General features: G+C 40.5%; 1 protein-coding gene across 6 annotated transcripts in view; it reads right to left on the minus strand.

Moving 5' to 3' along the window:
- The window catches only part of PRKN (parkin RBR E3 ubiquitin protein ligase), a 1,277,841-nt gene that overhangs the window by 793,602 nt on the left and 467,190 nt on the right, over positions 1–17,049 (minus strand). For all 6 annotated transcript variants that reach the window (XM_038394015.2, XM_043511264.1, XM_043511262.1 and 3 more), the window contains one exon: positions 8,508–8,748. In XM_038394015.2, coding sequence (XP_038249943.1) covers positions 8,508–8,748 — 241 coding nt within the window. The remainder of the gene's footprint in view (positions 1–8,507; positions 8,749–17,049) is intronic.

The following is a 17,049-nucleotide window of genomic DNA, read 5'->3' on the forward strand; positions in this document are numbered from 1 at the left end:
TTGACAGTATATGTTTAGAATTACTTGTCACGTTTCTAAAACTACTTCAGAAACTTGGGTTGCCCACTTGCTTCAAGCAAAATTGGGACACAAAGCACTTTCCTATCCTTTACAACAACAATTCAAAGCACAATGCTAAGTTATTTTATTGCTGTATTTAAAGTGAGAAGATGCTTTCAAAAATGTCTTATAGATTATAAAATACCATAAAATTTGTAACAATTAGAGGAACAAGTGGCGTTCAGCCACCCAAGATTGAGCAATAACAGGTCTGTGATGCCCTTATATGTCTGGGGCGCCAAGCACTATACTGACTGGCTCAGCTTGTGTCTACCCTACGCCGACAGATGCGGGTAACCCATTGAACCCTATTCGTGATGGGGATTGGGGATTGCAATTATTCCCCATGAATAAGGAATTTCCAGTAAGTGTGGGTCATAAGCTCACATTGATTAAGTCCCTGCCCTTTGTGCACAACTTCTTAGAGGGGCAAGTGGCACTCAGCCACCCAAGATTGAGCAATAACTGGTCTGTGATGCCCTTAGATGTCCAGGGCTGCACGCGTGCTACACTGACTGGGTCAGCGTGTGTCTACCCTACGCCAACAGATGTGGGTAGCCCGTTGAACCCCATTCGTGATGGGGATCGGGAATTGCACTTATTCCCCATGAATGAGGAATTCCAGGTAAGTGCGAGTCCCTGCCCTTTGTACACAACACAAATATATTCATATTTCAAATAACAGTCATAAAATACAGTAATATCCTGAATTAAATATAAATTTTCTTACACCTCACAAAATAACACTTGGATATTCTACCTGCCCTTACTCAAACTTTCTAGCATTACACAGGAAGGATGCCTTGAACATAGACTCTGCAGCTCTAGTATGAAGAAGAAGCAATCCCAAACTTGAGTGTCTTATTCCTATTTTTTACCTCTTTCTACACCTGTATCAATGGACACTTGTGCACTTCTTATGCTTTCCTAAGGCAGGATTAATGGAAAAAGGCCTTCTGACACAGTGGCAGCAGCTAAGCTGGGCTAAGGGCTAACCCCATTGGTGTGCTAGCTATTGTATTTATTTGCTTTGGCCCTTCTTCCAGCCATTCTTTGTAGTTTCTAATTTATGTTCATTAATATCAACTTCCCAACTGCCTATGTGTTTTGGAGGCGTGGTCTATTTCACCACAATGAAAGCTGACACTTTATTACCACCTAGGAACATGGTTATCAATGCGGTATCTGTGTCCAATATGATGGTGCCAACCTGCCCTATCATCTACAGCCCTGAGTGATTAAAACTTATCCTGATTTCCACCAGTCTGGCAGGAGACAGTACAACTACAGACTGAGAAGGTGCAGGGTGGTGGTAGAATGTGATTTTGGCTGAATGAAAACAAGATGAAGCTGCTTATAGACTCATTTGGACTATGATGTATATAGTGTCATATACATGACTGGGACTTCTTGTGTGCTTCACAATGCATGTGAAGATAAAAGGGAATATCTGAGGACAGAATGGATCAAGGACAATAAAGGTTTGAAGTCTGCTTACAAACAACCACCTAGTCACTTCTTGATGTTGGTGCAGGGTCCATTACAGGATGCCTTGTACATCCTGCATTCTCAAGCTGCCTCAGGAATACAGGGGGGCAGGGAGGCTGATTAATGGTGTTGACTAACTGGAGTTGATGCTGCACCTTGGGCCAAGTGAGTGAAATGAAACTTAGTCTTGTATGATTTCTGTAAAAGAAATCTGGTGGACTTGTCATTTTCTGTTTGTTGTAATTATTCATTGTAACTCCAGACCTCAGTATGTGACCAAACAAAGCTTTATTAAAGGTAAGCATATTTGGGCAGTTCAACACCTTTACAAAGGTGAGGAGGTATGGAAAACAAAACAAGCAAGTACAAAATAGTAACAGGTACATGGCAGGGATATAATAGTGAAAAAATCTCCAAACATCACAGAGCAAAATAAACTGAAAATAGCGATGCTCAGTTTTATATATCATTAAGGTATTGGTCCTTTCCTTTGCCTAAGAATGGAAGTAGAATGCAGCAGATATTGCTTATGGTGTCTCATTGATTAGCTCCCCCATAGCCAGAGGTGTGCACAGGCTGAAGGACATGACACCACTGAGGTGTTGGAAGCGATGGCATTGAGTATAGGTAGGCAGATGGTTTGCGTAGAACAGATTTAAGTCAACTAACTCACAATCCCCATAAGTCTTTCAAGTAGGTCACACTGAAAAGCCATGTCTCACTTCCTCATCTCTCAATATTTTGCTTGGGCTGTGGCTGCAATGCTTTTTAACTTTAATTTTTTTTTATTCGGGCAATGCTTTTTTATTAATAAACTGCTACCATTAGCTGAACCTTTTCAATTCCCACTTCTTTGCCACATAGAGCAGGGTGGCCAGTCACAAGGAAAGGAAAAATTGATGTAAAAAGGGATGTATGTCATACAGCTATGTCTGTCCATGGTTAAAGCATGAGCCAAGTTTAGCCAACATATTTTGTAATATTCTTTATAATAATAACAAAAATGGTTGTGCCCATCTTATCCAGATGAAATACTGCGTTCTCTGGTTCTTCCATGAGGGCGGTGATTTGTGCTTCTAACACCTGGTCTACACTTAAGACTTAGGCTGATAGATAAAAAAAAATCACACCTCTGAGCATCATAGCTATGCCAACCTAACCACCAGTGTTGACACAACTAGTGATAACAGCTAATTTATACCCCATCATTTTATATGTATAGTTGGGATTATGTTTTCCAATGTGCATTACTTTGCATTTATCAACACTGAATTTCATCTGGCATTTTGTTGCCACCCAATTTTGTGAGATCCCTTTGTAACTCTTCACAGTCTGCTTTGGACATAACTATCTTGAGTACTTTTGTATCTGAAAATTTTGCTACCTCAAGACTAATACGGCTACTACTCTGAAACCTTTTTTCCAGATCATTTATGAATATGTTGAATAGGACTGGGCCCAGTACAGACCCCTGTGGGACAACACTATTTACCTCTCTATATTCTGAAAACTAACCTTTATTTCTGCCCTTTGTTTCCTATCTTTTAACCAGTTACTAATCCATGAGAGAGCCTTCCCTCTTATCCCAACACAGCTTACTTTACTTAAGAGCCTTTGGCAAGGGACCTTGTCAAAGGCTTTCTGAAAATCTAAGTACACTATATCCACTGGATCTCCTTGTCCACATGCTTGTTGACCCCCTCAAAGAATTTTAGTAGATTAGTGAGGTATGATTTCCCTTTACCAAAACCAAGTTGACTCTTCCCCAACAAATTATGTGCATCTATGTGTCTGACAATTTTGTTCTTTAGTATAAAGAATAAATAAAGTATAAAGGATCTACAACCTATCCTGAAGGACGACCCATCACTCTCACAGATCTTGGGAGACAGACCAGTCCTTGCTTACAGACAGCCCCCCAACCAGAAGCAAATACTCACCAGCAACCACACACCACACAACAGAACCACTAACCCAGGAACCTATCCTTGCAACAAAGCCCGTTGCCAACTCTGTCCACATATCTATTCAGGGGATACCATCATAGGGCCTAATCACATCAGCCACACTATCAGAGGCTCGTTCACCTGCGCATCTACCAATGTGATATATGCCATCATGTGCCAGCAATGCCCCTCTGCCATGTACATTGGCCAAACTGGACAGTCTCTACGTAAAAGAATGAATGGACACAAATCAGACGTCAAGAATTATAACATTCAAAAACCAGTTGGAGAACACTTCAATCTCTCTGGTCACTCGATCACAGACCTAAGAGTGGCTATCCTTCAACAAAAAAGCTTCAAAAACAGACTCCAACGAGAGACTGCTGAATTGGAATTAATTTGCAAACTGGATACTATTAACTTAGGCTTGAATAGAGACTGGGAATGGATGAGTCATTACACAAAGTAAATGTATTTCCCCATGGTATTTCTCCCCCCCACCCCACCCCCACTGTTCCTCTGATATTCTTGTTAACTGCTGGAATTAGCCTACCTTGCTTGTCACCATGAAGGGTTTTCCTCCTTCCCCCCCCCCCTGCTGCTGGTGATGGCTTATCTTAAGTGATCACTCTCCTTACAGTGTGTATGATAAACCCATTGTTTCATGTTCTGTGTGTGTGTGTGTGTGTGTGTGTGTATTTAGTCTGCAGAAGAGAAGAATGAGGGGGGATTTGATAGCTGCTTTCAACTACCTGAAAGGGGGTTTCAAAGAGGATGGCTCTAGACTGTTCTCAATGGTAGCAGATGACAGAACGAGGAGTAATGGTCTCAAGTTGCAATGGGGGAGGTTTAGATTGGATATTAGGAAAAACTTTTTCACTAAGAGGGTGGTGAAACACTGGAATGCGTTACCTAGGGAGGTGGTAGAATCTCCTTCCTTAGAGGTTTTTAAGGTCAGGCTTGACAAAGCCCTGGCTGGGATGATTTAACTGGGACTTGGTCCTGCTTTGAGCAGGGGGTTGGACTAGATGACCTTCTGGGGTCCCTTCCAACCCTGATATTCTATGATTCTATGATATAAATCTCCCCTCTGTTTTTTCCACCAAATGCATCCGATGAAGTGAGCTGTAGCTCACGAAAGCTTATGCTCTAATAAATTTGTTAGTCTCTAAGGTGCCACAAGTACTCCTTTTCTTTTTGCGAATACAGACTAACACGGCTGCTACTCTGAAACCGTTCTTTAGTATAGTTTCAACTAGTTTGCCCGGTACTTTATTGGCCTGTAATTGCCAGGATCACCTCTGGAGCCTTTTTAAAAATTGGCATCACATTAGCTATCCTCCAGTCATTTGGTACAGAAGCTGATTTAAATGATAAGTTACAAATCACAGTTACAGTTCTGCAATTTCACATTTGAGTTCCTTCAGAATTCTTGGGTGAATACCATCTGGTCCTGGTAACTTATTACTGTTTAATTTATCAATTTGTTTCAAAACCTCCTCTAATGACACCTCAATCTGGGATAGTTCCTCAGATCTGTCACCAAAAAAGAATGGCTCAGGTTTGGGAATCTCCCTCACATACACAGCTGTGAAGACTGATGCAAAGAATTTATTTAGTTTTTCCAAAATGGCTTTATCATCCTTGAGTGCTCCATTAGCATCTCAATCATCCAATCACCGCAGTGGTTGCTTAGCAGGCTTCCTGCTTCTGATGTATTTAAAGCAATTTTTGCTATTGCTTTTAGAGTCTTTGGCTAGCTGTTCTTCAAATTCTTTTTTAGCCTTCCTAATTATATTTTTACATTTCACTTGCCAGAGTTTATGCTCCTTTCTATTTTCCTCACTAGGATTTAACTTCCATTTTTAAAAGGATGCTTTTTTGCCTCTCACTGCTTCTTTTACTTTGTTGATTAGCCACGGTTGCACTTTTTTGTTTCTCTTACTATGTTTTTTTAATTAGGGGTATACATTTAAGTTGAGCCTCTATTATGGAGTCTTTAAAAAGTTTCCATGAAGCTTGCAGGGGTTTCAGTTTTGGCACTGCACCTTTTAATTTCTGTTTAACTAACTTCCTCTTTTTGTGCAGTCCCCCTTCCTGAAAATAAATACTACCACTTTGGGCTGCTGTGGTGTTTTCCCTGCTAGAGAGATGTTAAATTTAATTATACAATAGTCACTATTACCAAGTGGTGCAGCTATATTCACCTACTGGACCAGATCTGGTGCTCCACTTAGGACTAAATCAGCAATTGCTTCTCCTCTTGTGGGTTCCAGGACTAGCTGCTCCAAGAAATAGTTATTTAAGATAACTTATATAATATAAATACTTATATAGCAATACTATACAGTGAATGTTTCCTCTCCTGCTGACTGACTGGTGACATTCTGTACTTTGACTACTAAATACCTTAAGAACATCTTTCTGAAGATAACAGATTTCAACAGTCCTTTCTAGTCAGAAACCAAGGTTTTTGTGCCAAAAGAAAACAGAATCATCCTGCAGTAAGAGAAAGTAGTATGTAAAGCTTTGGAAGAAGCTTGAGCATGTTGGGGACTACTGGTACTGTTATGAAAGAATCACTCAGCATATTAGAGTAGATGGTAATAAAGAATTAAAGGAGACCTTCACCTCTAAGTCACAGACTTAATCTGTCACCTACCCATTGCTTTGTGGCCTACTGTATGTGCACTGAGTTGATGTTTTGGTTCAAGTGGATGTTTCCAAGTTACAAAAATCACCATCACAACTGACAGCCTTTTGAGCAGCCTCAGTAGAAAGGCAATTGACTGAATAGTTTTTGTGACTAAACTGCTTTCTGACCCACAGGTGTGAGGCAAACTATTGAGGAGGTAAATGAAAGCTCTCATTGCAGCTGCATATGATATATTTCTTTCAGAGGTGTGTGGGGGGGGGGTGGAATGAAGGAGTCCACGCTCTACTACTATCAGTCTGATAGATTTCACCAGCATCACATTCACTTAAAGAAAAAAGGCAGAAATCAGTAAACAGGAATCAGATATTTCAACCCTCAGCAATGCAGGTGAGTGTGCAGCCACCAATCAACTAGAAGCATATTTTTTCTTTACCTCTTTAATAACAGTGAGACTCATAGCAAACTGAGTAGAAAAGACTACCACAAAGTACCTGTCATTAACAACTAGCCAGGCAGAAGTATCACTCAGAGCTAATCTACACTGAAAAGTTAAGTTGATCCAGGTACGTCACTCAGGGGAGTGAAAAAATCCACACCCAATGAGTGATGTATTTTAGCAATCATAATCCCCAGTACAGACAGCACTAGGTGGATGGAAAAATTCTTCTGTCGACCTAGTTACTGCCTCTAAAGAAGGTGAATTAACTATAGCAATAGGAGAACCCCTCTCATTGCTTCAGTGAGTGTCTACACTGAAGCACTACAGCTGTGCTGCTGTAGTGTTTTAAATGTATATATAGCCTCAGTAAAGCTGTCTCTTTATTTTGTTCATAAAATAAAGAAACTATTTAGCTGCATCACAGATAGACCTAGTCCACTGACACAGGCAATCTACGTTAGGTTACATTATCATCCTGCCATGGGGGTCCTTGCTATGACAAATGAGCACACTTTGTTTTGTCAGAGGCCACATGGAGATTGTGAAGTGTGAAAGAGACACAACTCCATGAAAATATGCAGATGTGCCACAAGAAGCCTTAAATGTGTAAACTACCCTGTGATGTCAGGCAAAGTTATTAAGTTTATGTAAATATTGTATATAGGAACAAAAAATAAATAAAAGAAGAATCCAGCAGTTCACATCACAGTGCTTCAGACAGCAAGCCCAATCTTATCATATGTGCCCCAACTGATCAGATTTAAATTAGCATGTACCCTCTTGTCTCATTACTCATTCAGAATGAGAGATGTGCATCATTAAGCTAGGCACTAATTTGTTCGTAAACTGCACTCATTCATCATTAGTTGGCAGTGAGAGGTTGATCAAGTCAGTTGTGGAACACTTCTGTGACCCACCCATGAATGGTACACTTTCTTCATGATTTAATTACAACACTCTCCAAATGTTATTTTAACAGTTTTGGTAATCCATATATTGTAAAGATGATTCTTTTGGTCAGATTAATCTCAGAGGTTTCTGTTTACCTTATTTCTAGAATTGGACTCTTCTGCTTCTACAAAAAGGTGTTTGTGTATTGATCTTTTAAACAGCATCTTCAACGAATTACCAAAAAAAGTCACCTCAGTACTGTTGCATTCCACAGAGAAATTGCTACTCATTTAGGAGATGCATAGTTTTTGGTGGGGATTATAGTAAGGATGTTTCCTCTTAGAAGATTGAAATACTATTTTAGGAATCCTTCTAGGAAAAAAGTGAGGCCTGGGAATCTCTTTCAAAATTCAGTTTAATTATTAATACATTGGCTCTTGATATTTTTGCCAATTTGCATGTTACTTCATTCATGCCAGATATAGATGCCAGGAATGAAGTATGGATATTGTAAACTGTAATTTTGTGAATAAGAACTTTTTAAACCCATACCATAAGTCATCTGTCCTTATATGTTCATTTGTGTTTGCTGTGTCTTTACAAAACTTTCATAGAAGTATTTTAATAAAATTTGTGAACATAAAACTGCCATAAAACTTGTAAATTAAATATTTCAATGCATCAGCTGTCTAATATTTTAGTCAAGGAAACTGGTTTCAGGTTCAGTTACAAGAATAGACAGCGGTTGCTTCTTTTATTCATCCATAATACTAAATAGTATTATAAAAGTTAAGAAAAGGAAGAGCAAACCATTCAGTTCATCCCCCAGGCATAGGTACGACGTACCCCACTAGAAGACACATCAAAAGCTCAGCTACATATTCACCATACTTTATTGACATTATATTGTTTTTTTAAAAGACTAAAAGAAACTGTGGCTGTGTCATTGCATAGAACAATCCCACTATGAAGGACAAGTTTGAAATGTCAATGCTAAGTTTTGAATTGTACAGTCTCAGTGAGTTACCTGATTTAGCAGATGGAAGGGAAATGCTGTTGTCTGTAGTATCCAGAATAACAGCCAGACCTGCGGAATAAGTTGGGAGGACGCTGGTACTAAGGTCTACACGGGTTAGACTTTCAGGCTCTTTTTCCATGGCTCCTAGAATACCTCCAGAGTTGGCTGTTTCAACATCAGTCCTTTGCTGACCACTGTCTAAGGGACTCTGAACAATATGAACTATACTCTGCTGCGCCAGGTCACAGTTCTGAAAAACAAAAACAAAATCCCAAAATATGATTGACACAAAGAAAAAATTCACTCTATCTCCAATTTGGTATTTGTTAAGACACTTTCAATCCATTTCATGTGCAATTTCAATAAGCATTAACAGAGTTCAAAGAAAAGTGACAAGTATAAATTGCAAGAATTAGGACTACTTGCACTGGCAACAGGTTCACAATGCTTACAAATTCTAAACATTTAACAAAGAAATGGTGGACCAGAGCCAACAGCTCTGAATAATTCTGTTGGAGGATGAACAGAGAGAAGTTTTAAGTCAGATGCTAAGAAAATTCAATCTATAAAATTTATTTTTACAGACAACGATGAAAAACACTTATAATATTAATATTTAATAAAGCACAGGTGTCCCCTTTTTTTACTAACAATAACAACAGTTAAAAGTGTTCACACCAATGCTTGAATTAGTGTGTGTGAGGGATAAATGAAGTAATGCCATCCTCCCACTTCTTGCTGCTACATGTTGAAAAACTGAAAAAAAAAATTGCAGTGCATTCTCATTTTATTTTTTTCAGTTAAAACACTGTGCATGACACATAGGGATAAACACTACAGTTATATCATTTTAGTTAATCATTTTAGACTTCTCACAAATTTTTTTGGAAGCTATGTTGTTTAAACTAAGAAAGTAGGCTCAAGACTTTTTTTCTGTCTTTACTGTTGCTATTAATTAAAACAAAATTAAAAGATAAAACAAAATAAAGCTTTTGAAAGTGAAATAAAGAAAGTTATATGTATTAAATGTAACTTGGAAATCTGAAAAGTTTATCAAAACCTGATAATTAAAGTCAACAAATATAATCCATAGTAATCCAATTATTCTGACAAAGCGTTGATCTTGCTTTATCCTACTATTCTTAAGAAACAGCCATTATCCAAACAGATCTTAAAAGAGATGCTTTTTATGATATTCAAAGACCATTGCCAACACTAACTCTAAAGTCAGAAATATAAATATTTTCAACAATTATTTTGTTCCTTAAATTTAAATGTCAAACTATTTTTTCCTCAAGTATTATTAACAAAAACAAATCATAAATCAAGTTTTCCCATATACATATACATACTGTGACAAAGTTTCTCCTCTGCCTTGGTGGGTCCTGCGCCTCAGAGATTCATGGCAGCCCTCAATTTGGCTAGTGGCTCAAACCTGCCATTCACTTAGCTAACCTCATCACTGAGCAGAATGGGGAAACAGAAGGAGAACAATCCCAGCAGTCTCTGCTGATCCACCTAGTGGGTCAGGGGACAGGCCAGGGAACTTCCCCTCTGGTGGAACCCACAGTCCAGGACAACTCCTCCTGTATCCAATAGAGAGTTGGGGGGGAACCCAGGTCCACCCTCTACTCCAGGTTCCAACCCAGGACCCTGTGGATCACAGCTGTCTACTGTGTTTCTTGTAACAGCTATGGGACAGCTACAACTCTCTGGACTACTTCCCCATGGCCTCCTCCCAACACCTTCTTTATCCTCACCACAGGACCTTTCTCCTGATGCAGATAGCATTTGTACTCATCAGATCTCCAACAGCACACACTCACTCTCACCTCCTTGCACACCCCTCACTGACTGAAGTGAGGTCCTTTTTAAACCAGGTGCCCTGATTAGCCTGTCTGTCTTAATTGATTCTAGCAGCATCTTAATTGGCTCCAGGTGTCCTAATTAGCCTGCCTGCCTTAACTGGTTCCAGCAAGTTCCTGATTGTTCTGGAACCTCCCCTGTTACCTTAACCAGGGAAAAGGGACCTGCTTAATCTAGGGCTAATATAGCTGCATCCTATCAATCTCCTGTAGCCATCTGGCCCAACCCCGTCACAATACCTATATGTGATATTTTGTAAAGTAATTCCAAATACAGTCTGAGTTATTTTAAAACTGCTCTTTCTTCTGAAATCCACCAATTAGTTATAAGCCCAAGTAATTAATTAAGAAACATTTTTTTCAAGTTTACCATACACTTCTGTTTGAAACAAGCTCAGATAATAATAAACTCTTTAGGATTTTAATCTCTACATTTTAAAATCAAGATATTGCTTTCCTTTCTCTGAGCTTCTCATAATTCAGGTGGTATCAAATCATGTACTGCATGTGCTCCCTCAGACTTGATTCCTTATATTTTTGTGTGCCCGTAGACCACAGCTTCCTGTTGAAGCAGAATGAACTATTCTCATGTGGTATCACAAATTTGTTTTGTATCCCCACATTCCATATAATAAGTTCCAGGGTCAATTTTGACAATCATGTTGGATTCAAGCATGAGCCACCTAATGTGCCTGTGCAGGGGGAAGAAGGGTAGAAGGTGTCCTGATAATTATTTATTTGCTCCCAATGTACCTTATCAATTTAACCTGGTATTAGATATCAATTCTATATGAATTCTTCAGCTCTTTCCACAGTTCACATTTAGTTGGGATCTTGAGAATCAGAGGGAACTTGCAGTTCAGTTAAAGATGTCACAATCATGATAATCTTTTTTAGTAGTGCAAAAAGTTTCTCTATTCAGCCTGAAAGAAAGGGACACTGCTTGTTTTTCTACAAGTCTTGGATTTTCAAAAAGCCTTCCTCTCCCTGAGCAGCCAGTTGGAATGGAATCTCAGTCGGCAACTCTTTCCAGATGTTCTTCATGATATGGGAAGCAACCAACATTTTTAAGGCCAGATAGGGCTTTTCACCCAATTGAGGGGTATACCCACTTGTTATGTCTCCTCTCTCAAAAGATCCCAGATGAATCAGCACATTTCCCCCAAGAAACCAATGAAATAAACAAATTACTGTCTCATGATTGTTCTAATAATTTAAAGTCCTTCAGATTACTGGGATTCACTGTTACAGTTCTTGGATTCACAATGTAAATTGCTCTCTGAACACCTGGTTTTCACTCAGCATTTGTTTTTCTCCATCTCCCTCATTTGCGTGTAAACCAGATGTCCATCTTGAAACCTTTACAGCTCTCAGAGTGGTCCTTTCTGCTTTGCATAAGATAGGTTCTGAGTAGTACTGACTTTTTCACAGTTTTTAGCAGAAATTGTTCTCCAGGTGTTACCTCTAAAGGCCCAGGCCTGTCTTTAGCATTATGACTGACAGACAGCTGCAACGGCACAGGAGCTAGCAAACAGAGCTGTAAACAGGGGAGTTTGAGTGGGAGTGCTGTTGAAGGAGAAGGTATCTGTACTTGGTTTTGTATTTTTAGTATTTATGTGTGTGTGTGTAGAGGCTTGTAGGGGCCTTGTGCTGGGAGAGAAGCTGAGCCCTGATTAGGGGGCGGGGCTTTTCTGACTAGAGGTCCTATAAAAGTAGCCAGCCAGTCAGGCAGTGGCACAGACAGCTGCAGTGGCACAGGAACTAACAAACAGAGCTGTAAACAGGAGAGTTTGTATTGTGGTGCTTGTTTGGGGTTTGCTTTTGCTGGGGGGAGGTGTCTTTTTGGTGTGGCTTCTCTTTCCCAGATTAACAGGACTTAGGTGGGAAGGCGATGACAGAAACGGAGGCAGCTGTGGGAGTGACTCCTGTAGTGGAAGACACAATGAGGATGACTGGATGTGGAAGCTGTGGTATGTACATGATCCTGGAGGAAGGACCTGGTAAGAGTTTTTTCTGCATGAAATGCCGTCTGATAGAGCTGATGGAGGAAAAGATCTGAGGTCTGGAGATGCAGGTGGAAAGTCTTGTTGAGTTTAGGAAGGGGTTTGAGCAGATGATGGAGCAAAGACATAAGGTATCTGAAGGGAAAAGCTCAGACTGACAGATGGAAGCAGGGCTGGGGAATTCTGAGGGGAGACCGAGTGAGGAAAGTGGTCAGTGGAAGCATGTGACTAAAAGAACCAAGCAGAGGAAAAGACGGGCTAGTGAAGGAAAAATAAAGCTTAGGAACAGGTTTGCAGAGGGGAAAATGAAGAAGGGGCTCAGCAGGTAGTTGCTGAAGGTAGAAGGGTAAGGAAGAAGAGAAGAGAGGCTAGTCCTATAGGAAAAGGGGAAGAGTCAAGAGAGACTACACCAGATATGAGCCCCAGGAGGATACAGGATGGGTTGAAGAGGATTATAAGGGAAAATAGGAATGGAAAGAATCTGCAGCCAGAGGGAACAGGGGAGAGACTGGAGATTAGCACTGTCACCAGGAAAAGGCAGGCCTATGTGATAGGGGACTCTTTATTGAGAAGAATAGACAGGCCTGTAACTAGAGCTGATCCAGAGAATAGAAGGGTGTGCTGTCTTCCGGGTGCTAAGATACAGGACGTAGACCTGAGGTTGAAAAGGATCCTAAAGGGAGCGGGAAAGAATCCCCTAATTATCCTTCATGTGGGAACAAATGATACAGCTAGATTCTCGCTGGAAAGTATTAAGGGAGACTATGCTAGGCTGGGGAAGACGCTTAAGGAAATTGAGGCTCAGGTGATCTTTATTGGGATCCTGCCTCCTCCTAGAGAAGGGCAACAAAGGTGTGACAAGATTATGACGGTCAACAGATGGCTTAGGCAGTGGTGCTATAAGGAGGGCTTTGGGATGTATGGCCACTGGGAGGCATTCATGGCCAGAGGACAGTTCTCTCGGGATGGACTTCACCTGAGTAGGGAAGGAAATAGATTTCTAGGATCAAGGCTGGCACAACTGATAAAGAGAGCTTTAAATTAGGAATTAGGGGGAGATGGTTGGGAGATGTCCAGGTAATCTCCACGCCAGATTTTAGCATTGAGAGGGAAGAGGATGAAGTAAGAAAGGATACAGCCGGGGGTAGGAGAATGTATATAAGGAGCGAGGGCAGTGTGGATACTAGTCTAATAGGTTATACTGGCTGTAGAATGACTGTGCCTAATAGGGTACAAAATGTGAGCGAGGCCAAAAAGCAAAAATTAAGTGTTTGTACACCAATGCGAGGAGCCTAGGTAACAAAATGGAAGAACTAGAGCTACTGATGCAGGAAGTGAAACCAGATATTATAGGGATAACAGAAACATGGTGGAATAGTAGTCATGACTGGACTACAGGTATTGAAGGGTATGTACTGTTTAGGAAAGACAGAAACAAAGGTAAAGGTGGTGGAGTAGCATTGTATATCAATGATGAGGTAGAATGTAAAGAAATAAGAAGCGATGGAATGGATAAGACAGAGTCCGTCTGAGCAAAAATTACATTGGGGAAGATAACTAGTAAAGCCTCTCCTACGATAGTGCTTGGGGTGTGCTATAGACCTCCGGGATCTAATTTGGATATGGATAGAGCCCTTTTTAATGTTTTTAATAAAGCAAATACTAATGGAAACTGCGAGATCATGGGAGACTTTAACTTCCCAGATATAGACTGGAGGACCAGTGCTAGTAATAATAGGGCTCAGATTTTCCTAGATGTGATAGCTGATGGATTCCTTCATCAAGTAGTTGCTGAACCGACTAGAGGGGATGACATTTTAGATTTAATTTTGGTGAGTAGCGAGGACCTCATAGAAGAAACGGTTGTAGGGGATAATCTTGGCTCAAGTGATCATGAGCTAATTCAGTTGAAACTGAATGGAAGGATTAAGAAAAATAAATCTGCAACTAGAGTTTTTGATTTCAAAAGGGCTGACTTTCAAAAATTAAGGAAATTAGTTAGGGAAGTGGATTGGACTGAAGAACTTATGGATCTAAAGGTAGAGGAGGCCTGGGATTACTTTAAATCAAAGCTGCAGAAGCTATCGGAAGCCTGTATCCCAAGAAAGGGGAAAAAATTCATAGGAAGGAGTTGTAGACCAAGCTGGATGAGCAAGCATCTTAGAGAGGTGATTAAGAAGAAGCAGAAAGCATACAGGGAGTGGAAGATGGGAGGGATCAGCAAGGAAAGCTACCTTATTGAGGTCAGAACATGTAGGGATAAAGTGAGACAGGCTAAAAGTCGAGTTGAGTTGGACCTTGCAAAGGGAATTAAAACCAATAGTAAAAGGTTCTATAGCCATATAAATAAGAAGAAAACTAAGAAAGAAGAAGTGGGGCCGCTAAACACTGAGGATGGAGTGGAGGTTAAAGATAATCTAGGCGTGGCCCAATATCTAAACAAACACTTTGCCTCAGTCTTTAATAAGGCTAAAGAGGATCTTAGGGATAATGATAGCATGACAAATGGGAATGAGGATATGGAGGTAGATACTACCATATCTGAGGTAGAAGCAAAACTCAAACAGCTTAATGGGGCTAAATCGGGGGGCCCAGATAATCTTCATCCAAGAATATTAAAGGAATTGGCACCTGAAATTGCAAGCCCATTAGCAAGAATTTTTAATGAATCTGTAAACTCAGGAGTAGTACTGAATGATAGGAGAATTGCTAATATAGTTCCTATTTTTAAGAAAGGGGAAAAAAAGTGATCCGGGTAACTACAGGCCAGTTAGTTTGACATCTGTAGTATGCAAGGTCCTGGAAAAAATTTTGAAGGAGAAATTAGTTAAGGACATTGAAGTCAATGGTAAATGGGACAAAATACAACATGGTTTTACAAAAGGTAGATCGTGCCAAACCAACCTAATCTCCTTTTTTGAAAAAGTAACAGATTTTTTTAGATAAAGGAAATGCAGTGGATCTAATTTACCTAGATTTCAGTAAGGCATTTGATACCGTGCCACATGGGGAATTATTAGTTAAATTGGAGAAGATGGGGATCAATATGATCCTTTACCCTAGGTAAAGGTACACCTGGTTTGTGCAGAGGGAGGGCAGGAAGCCCCACAAGCTGTAGGGCAGGAGAGGGAAGTAGCCCAGGGGAAGGAACCACTAGTTCTAGTGTTTACCGCTATCCCTAGGGCCCCTGGGCTGGGACCTGGAGTAGAGGGTGGCCCCGGGTCCCTCGCTCTCCACTCCCCTCCTCTAGGACACTAGTGGGGCAGTTAATACCCCAGTTCAGGGGCAAGAAATGGTGCCCTGAACCTCCCCTCCCCCAAGAAGAGAGAGTGCAAGACCCAGCATAGTCGTGCTGGCAATTTGCCACAATACAGATGGTCTTTAGCTGGTTACCCTTGTGGGTTTGGGTAGAATGGGAGAATCCTGAAAAGCTGAGCCAGATCCTCTGCCCCACTTTCTTTCTGCTCCCTCCAACTCTGTGGTGGTAATCATCTTAGAAATGCTATATACCGGGGTGCCCAAATGGCAGCTTGTGAGCCACATGAGGCTCTTTTACAGTTAAGGTGTGGCTTGCGGTGCCCCCCACACCTGCACCCTGTTCTCTACCTACCAGACTGGGGAAGGGGGAGCACAGGGCTTCGGCTATGCAGCAGGGTGGCGAGGGTAGGGGCTTCAGCCCTTCGGGGAGGGGGTCTTGGGACTTCAGCAGGAGTGGGGCTTGAAGCCCTGAGCCCCAGCAGGCGTGCCCAACTCTCAAATTTCTTAAGATTATCGTAAGTCCAAAACCAAGGGGATTCTGTAGGAATGGGGACGAATATCACAGGGACAGCATTGTTCCTTCCATGCGCTCCAGGCCTTAATGCAGACATTTCTCCACATATGGGCATAGAGGGGAGAAAGAAAAGGAGTACTTGTAGCACCTTAGAGACTAACAAATTTATTTGAGCATAAGCTACAGCTCACTTCATCGGATGCATTCAATGGAAAATACAGTGGGGAGATTTATATACATAGAGAACATGAAACAATGGGTGTTACCATACATACTGTAACGATATGTGAGATATTACCAGCAGGAGAGCAGATTTTCACCAAAATCTGGTAATTGTTGTTTAATTTTGGTTTGATTCAACATATTCCTTTGAATCATTTCTCAGCAAGTCTGTGTTTTTTCTTTATATAATGCAATTCTAAAATACGAAAATCTGTTTTTTATTGAATTTTTAATAACACGTTTTTTCTCTAGTGGAGCATTAACCCAGTCAGCAGAGATTTGTCAGAGTAAGGACTTTGCAGACTTAATACTGAAACAATGCTGTTATTAGGTTGCAACTTGAACGCATCATGTTATCATTAACCTACCTGTGGTTTTTTTATATCTTGATACCCATAATATTTTTAACAGAATATATTTAAATTGCTTAATTAGTTCACCAATACAAAATCCATCACACATCTAGTTATTTTGAAATTACTCTCAAAATAAAGACATTGTAACCATGTTGGGGTAGATGTGGGATAAAATTTCCAAAAGTGTCTCAATGACTTGGGAGCCTAAATTCATTTTTCAAAGGTGACTTAGGCACTTAGGTTCAGATCCTCCAAAGTATTAAAGCTTCTCACTCCCAAAATGGGAGTTAGGCACCTAAATACCTTTCAGCATCTAGGCCTTGGCACTTACAT

Source organism: Dermochelys coriacea, chromosome 3 (genome assembly GCF_009764565.3).
Source record: "Dermochelys coriacea isolate rDerCor1 chromosome 3, rDerCor1.pri.v4, whole genome shotgun sequence".
In the NCBI taxonomy this organism is placed as follows: domain Eukaryota; kingdom Metazoa; phylum Chordata; order Testudines; family Dermochelyidae; genus Dermochelys; species Dermochelys coriacea.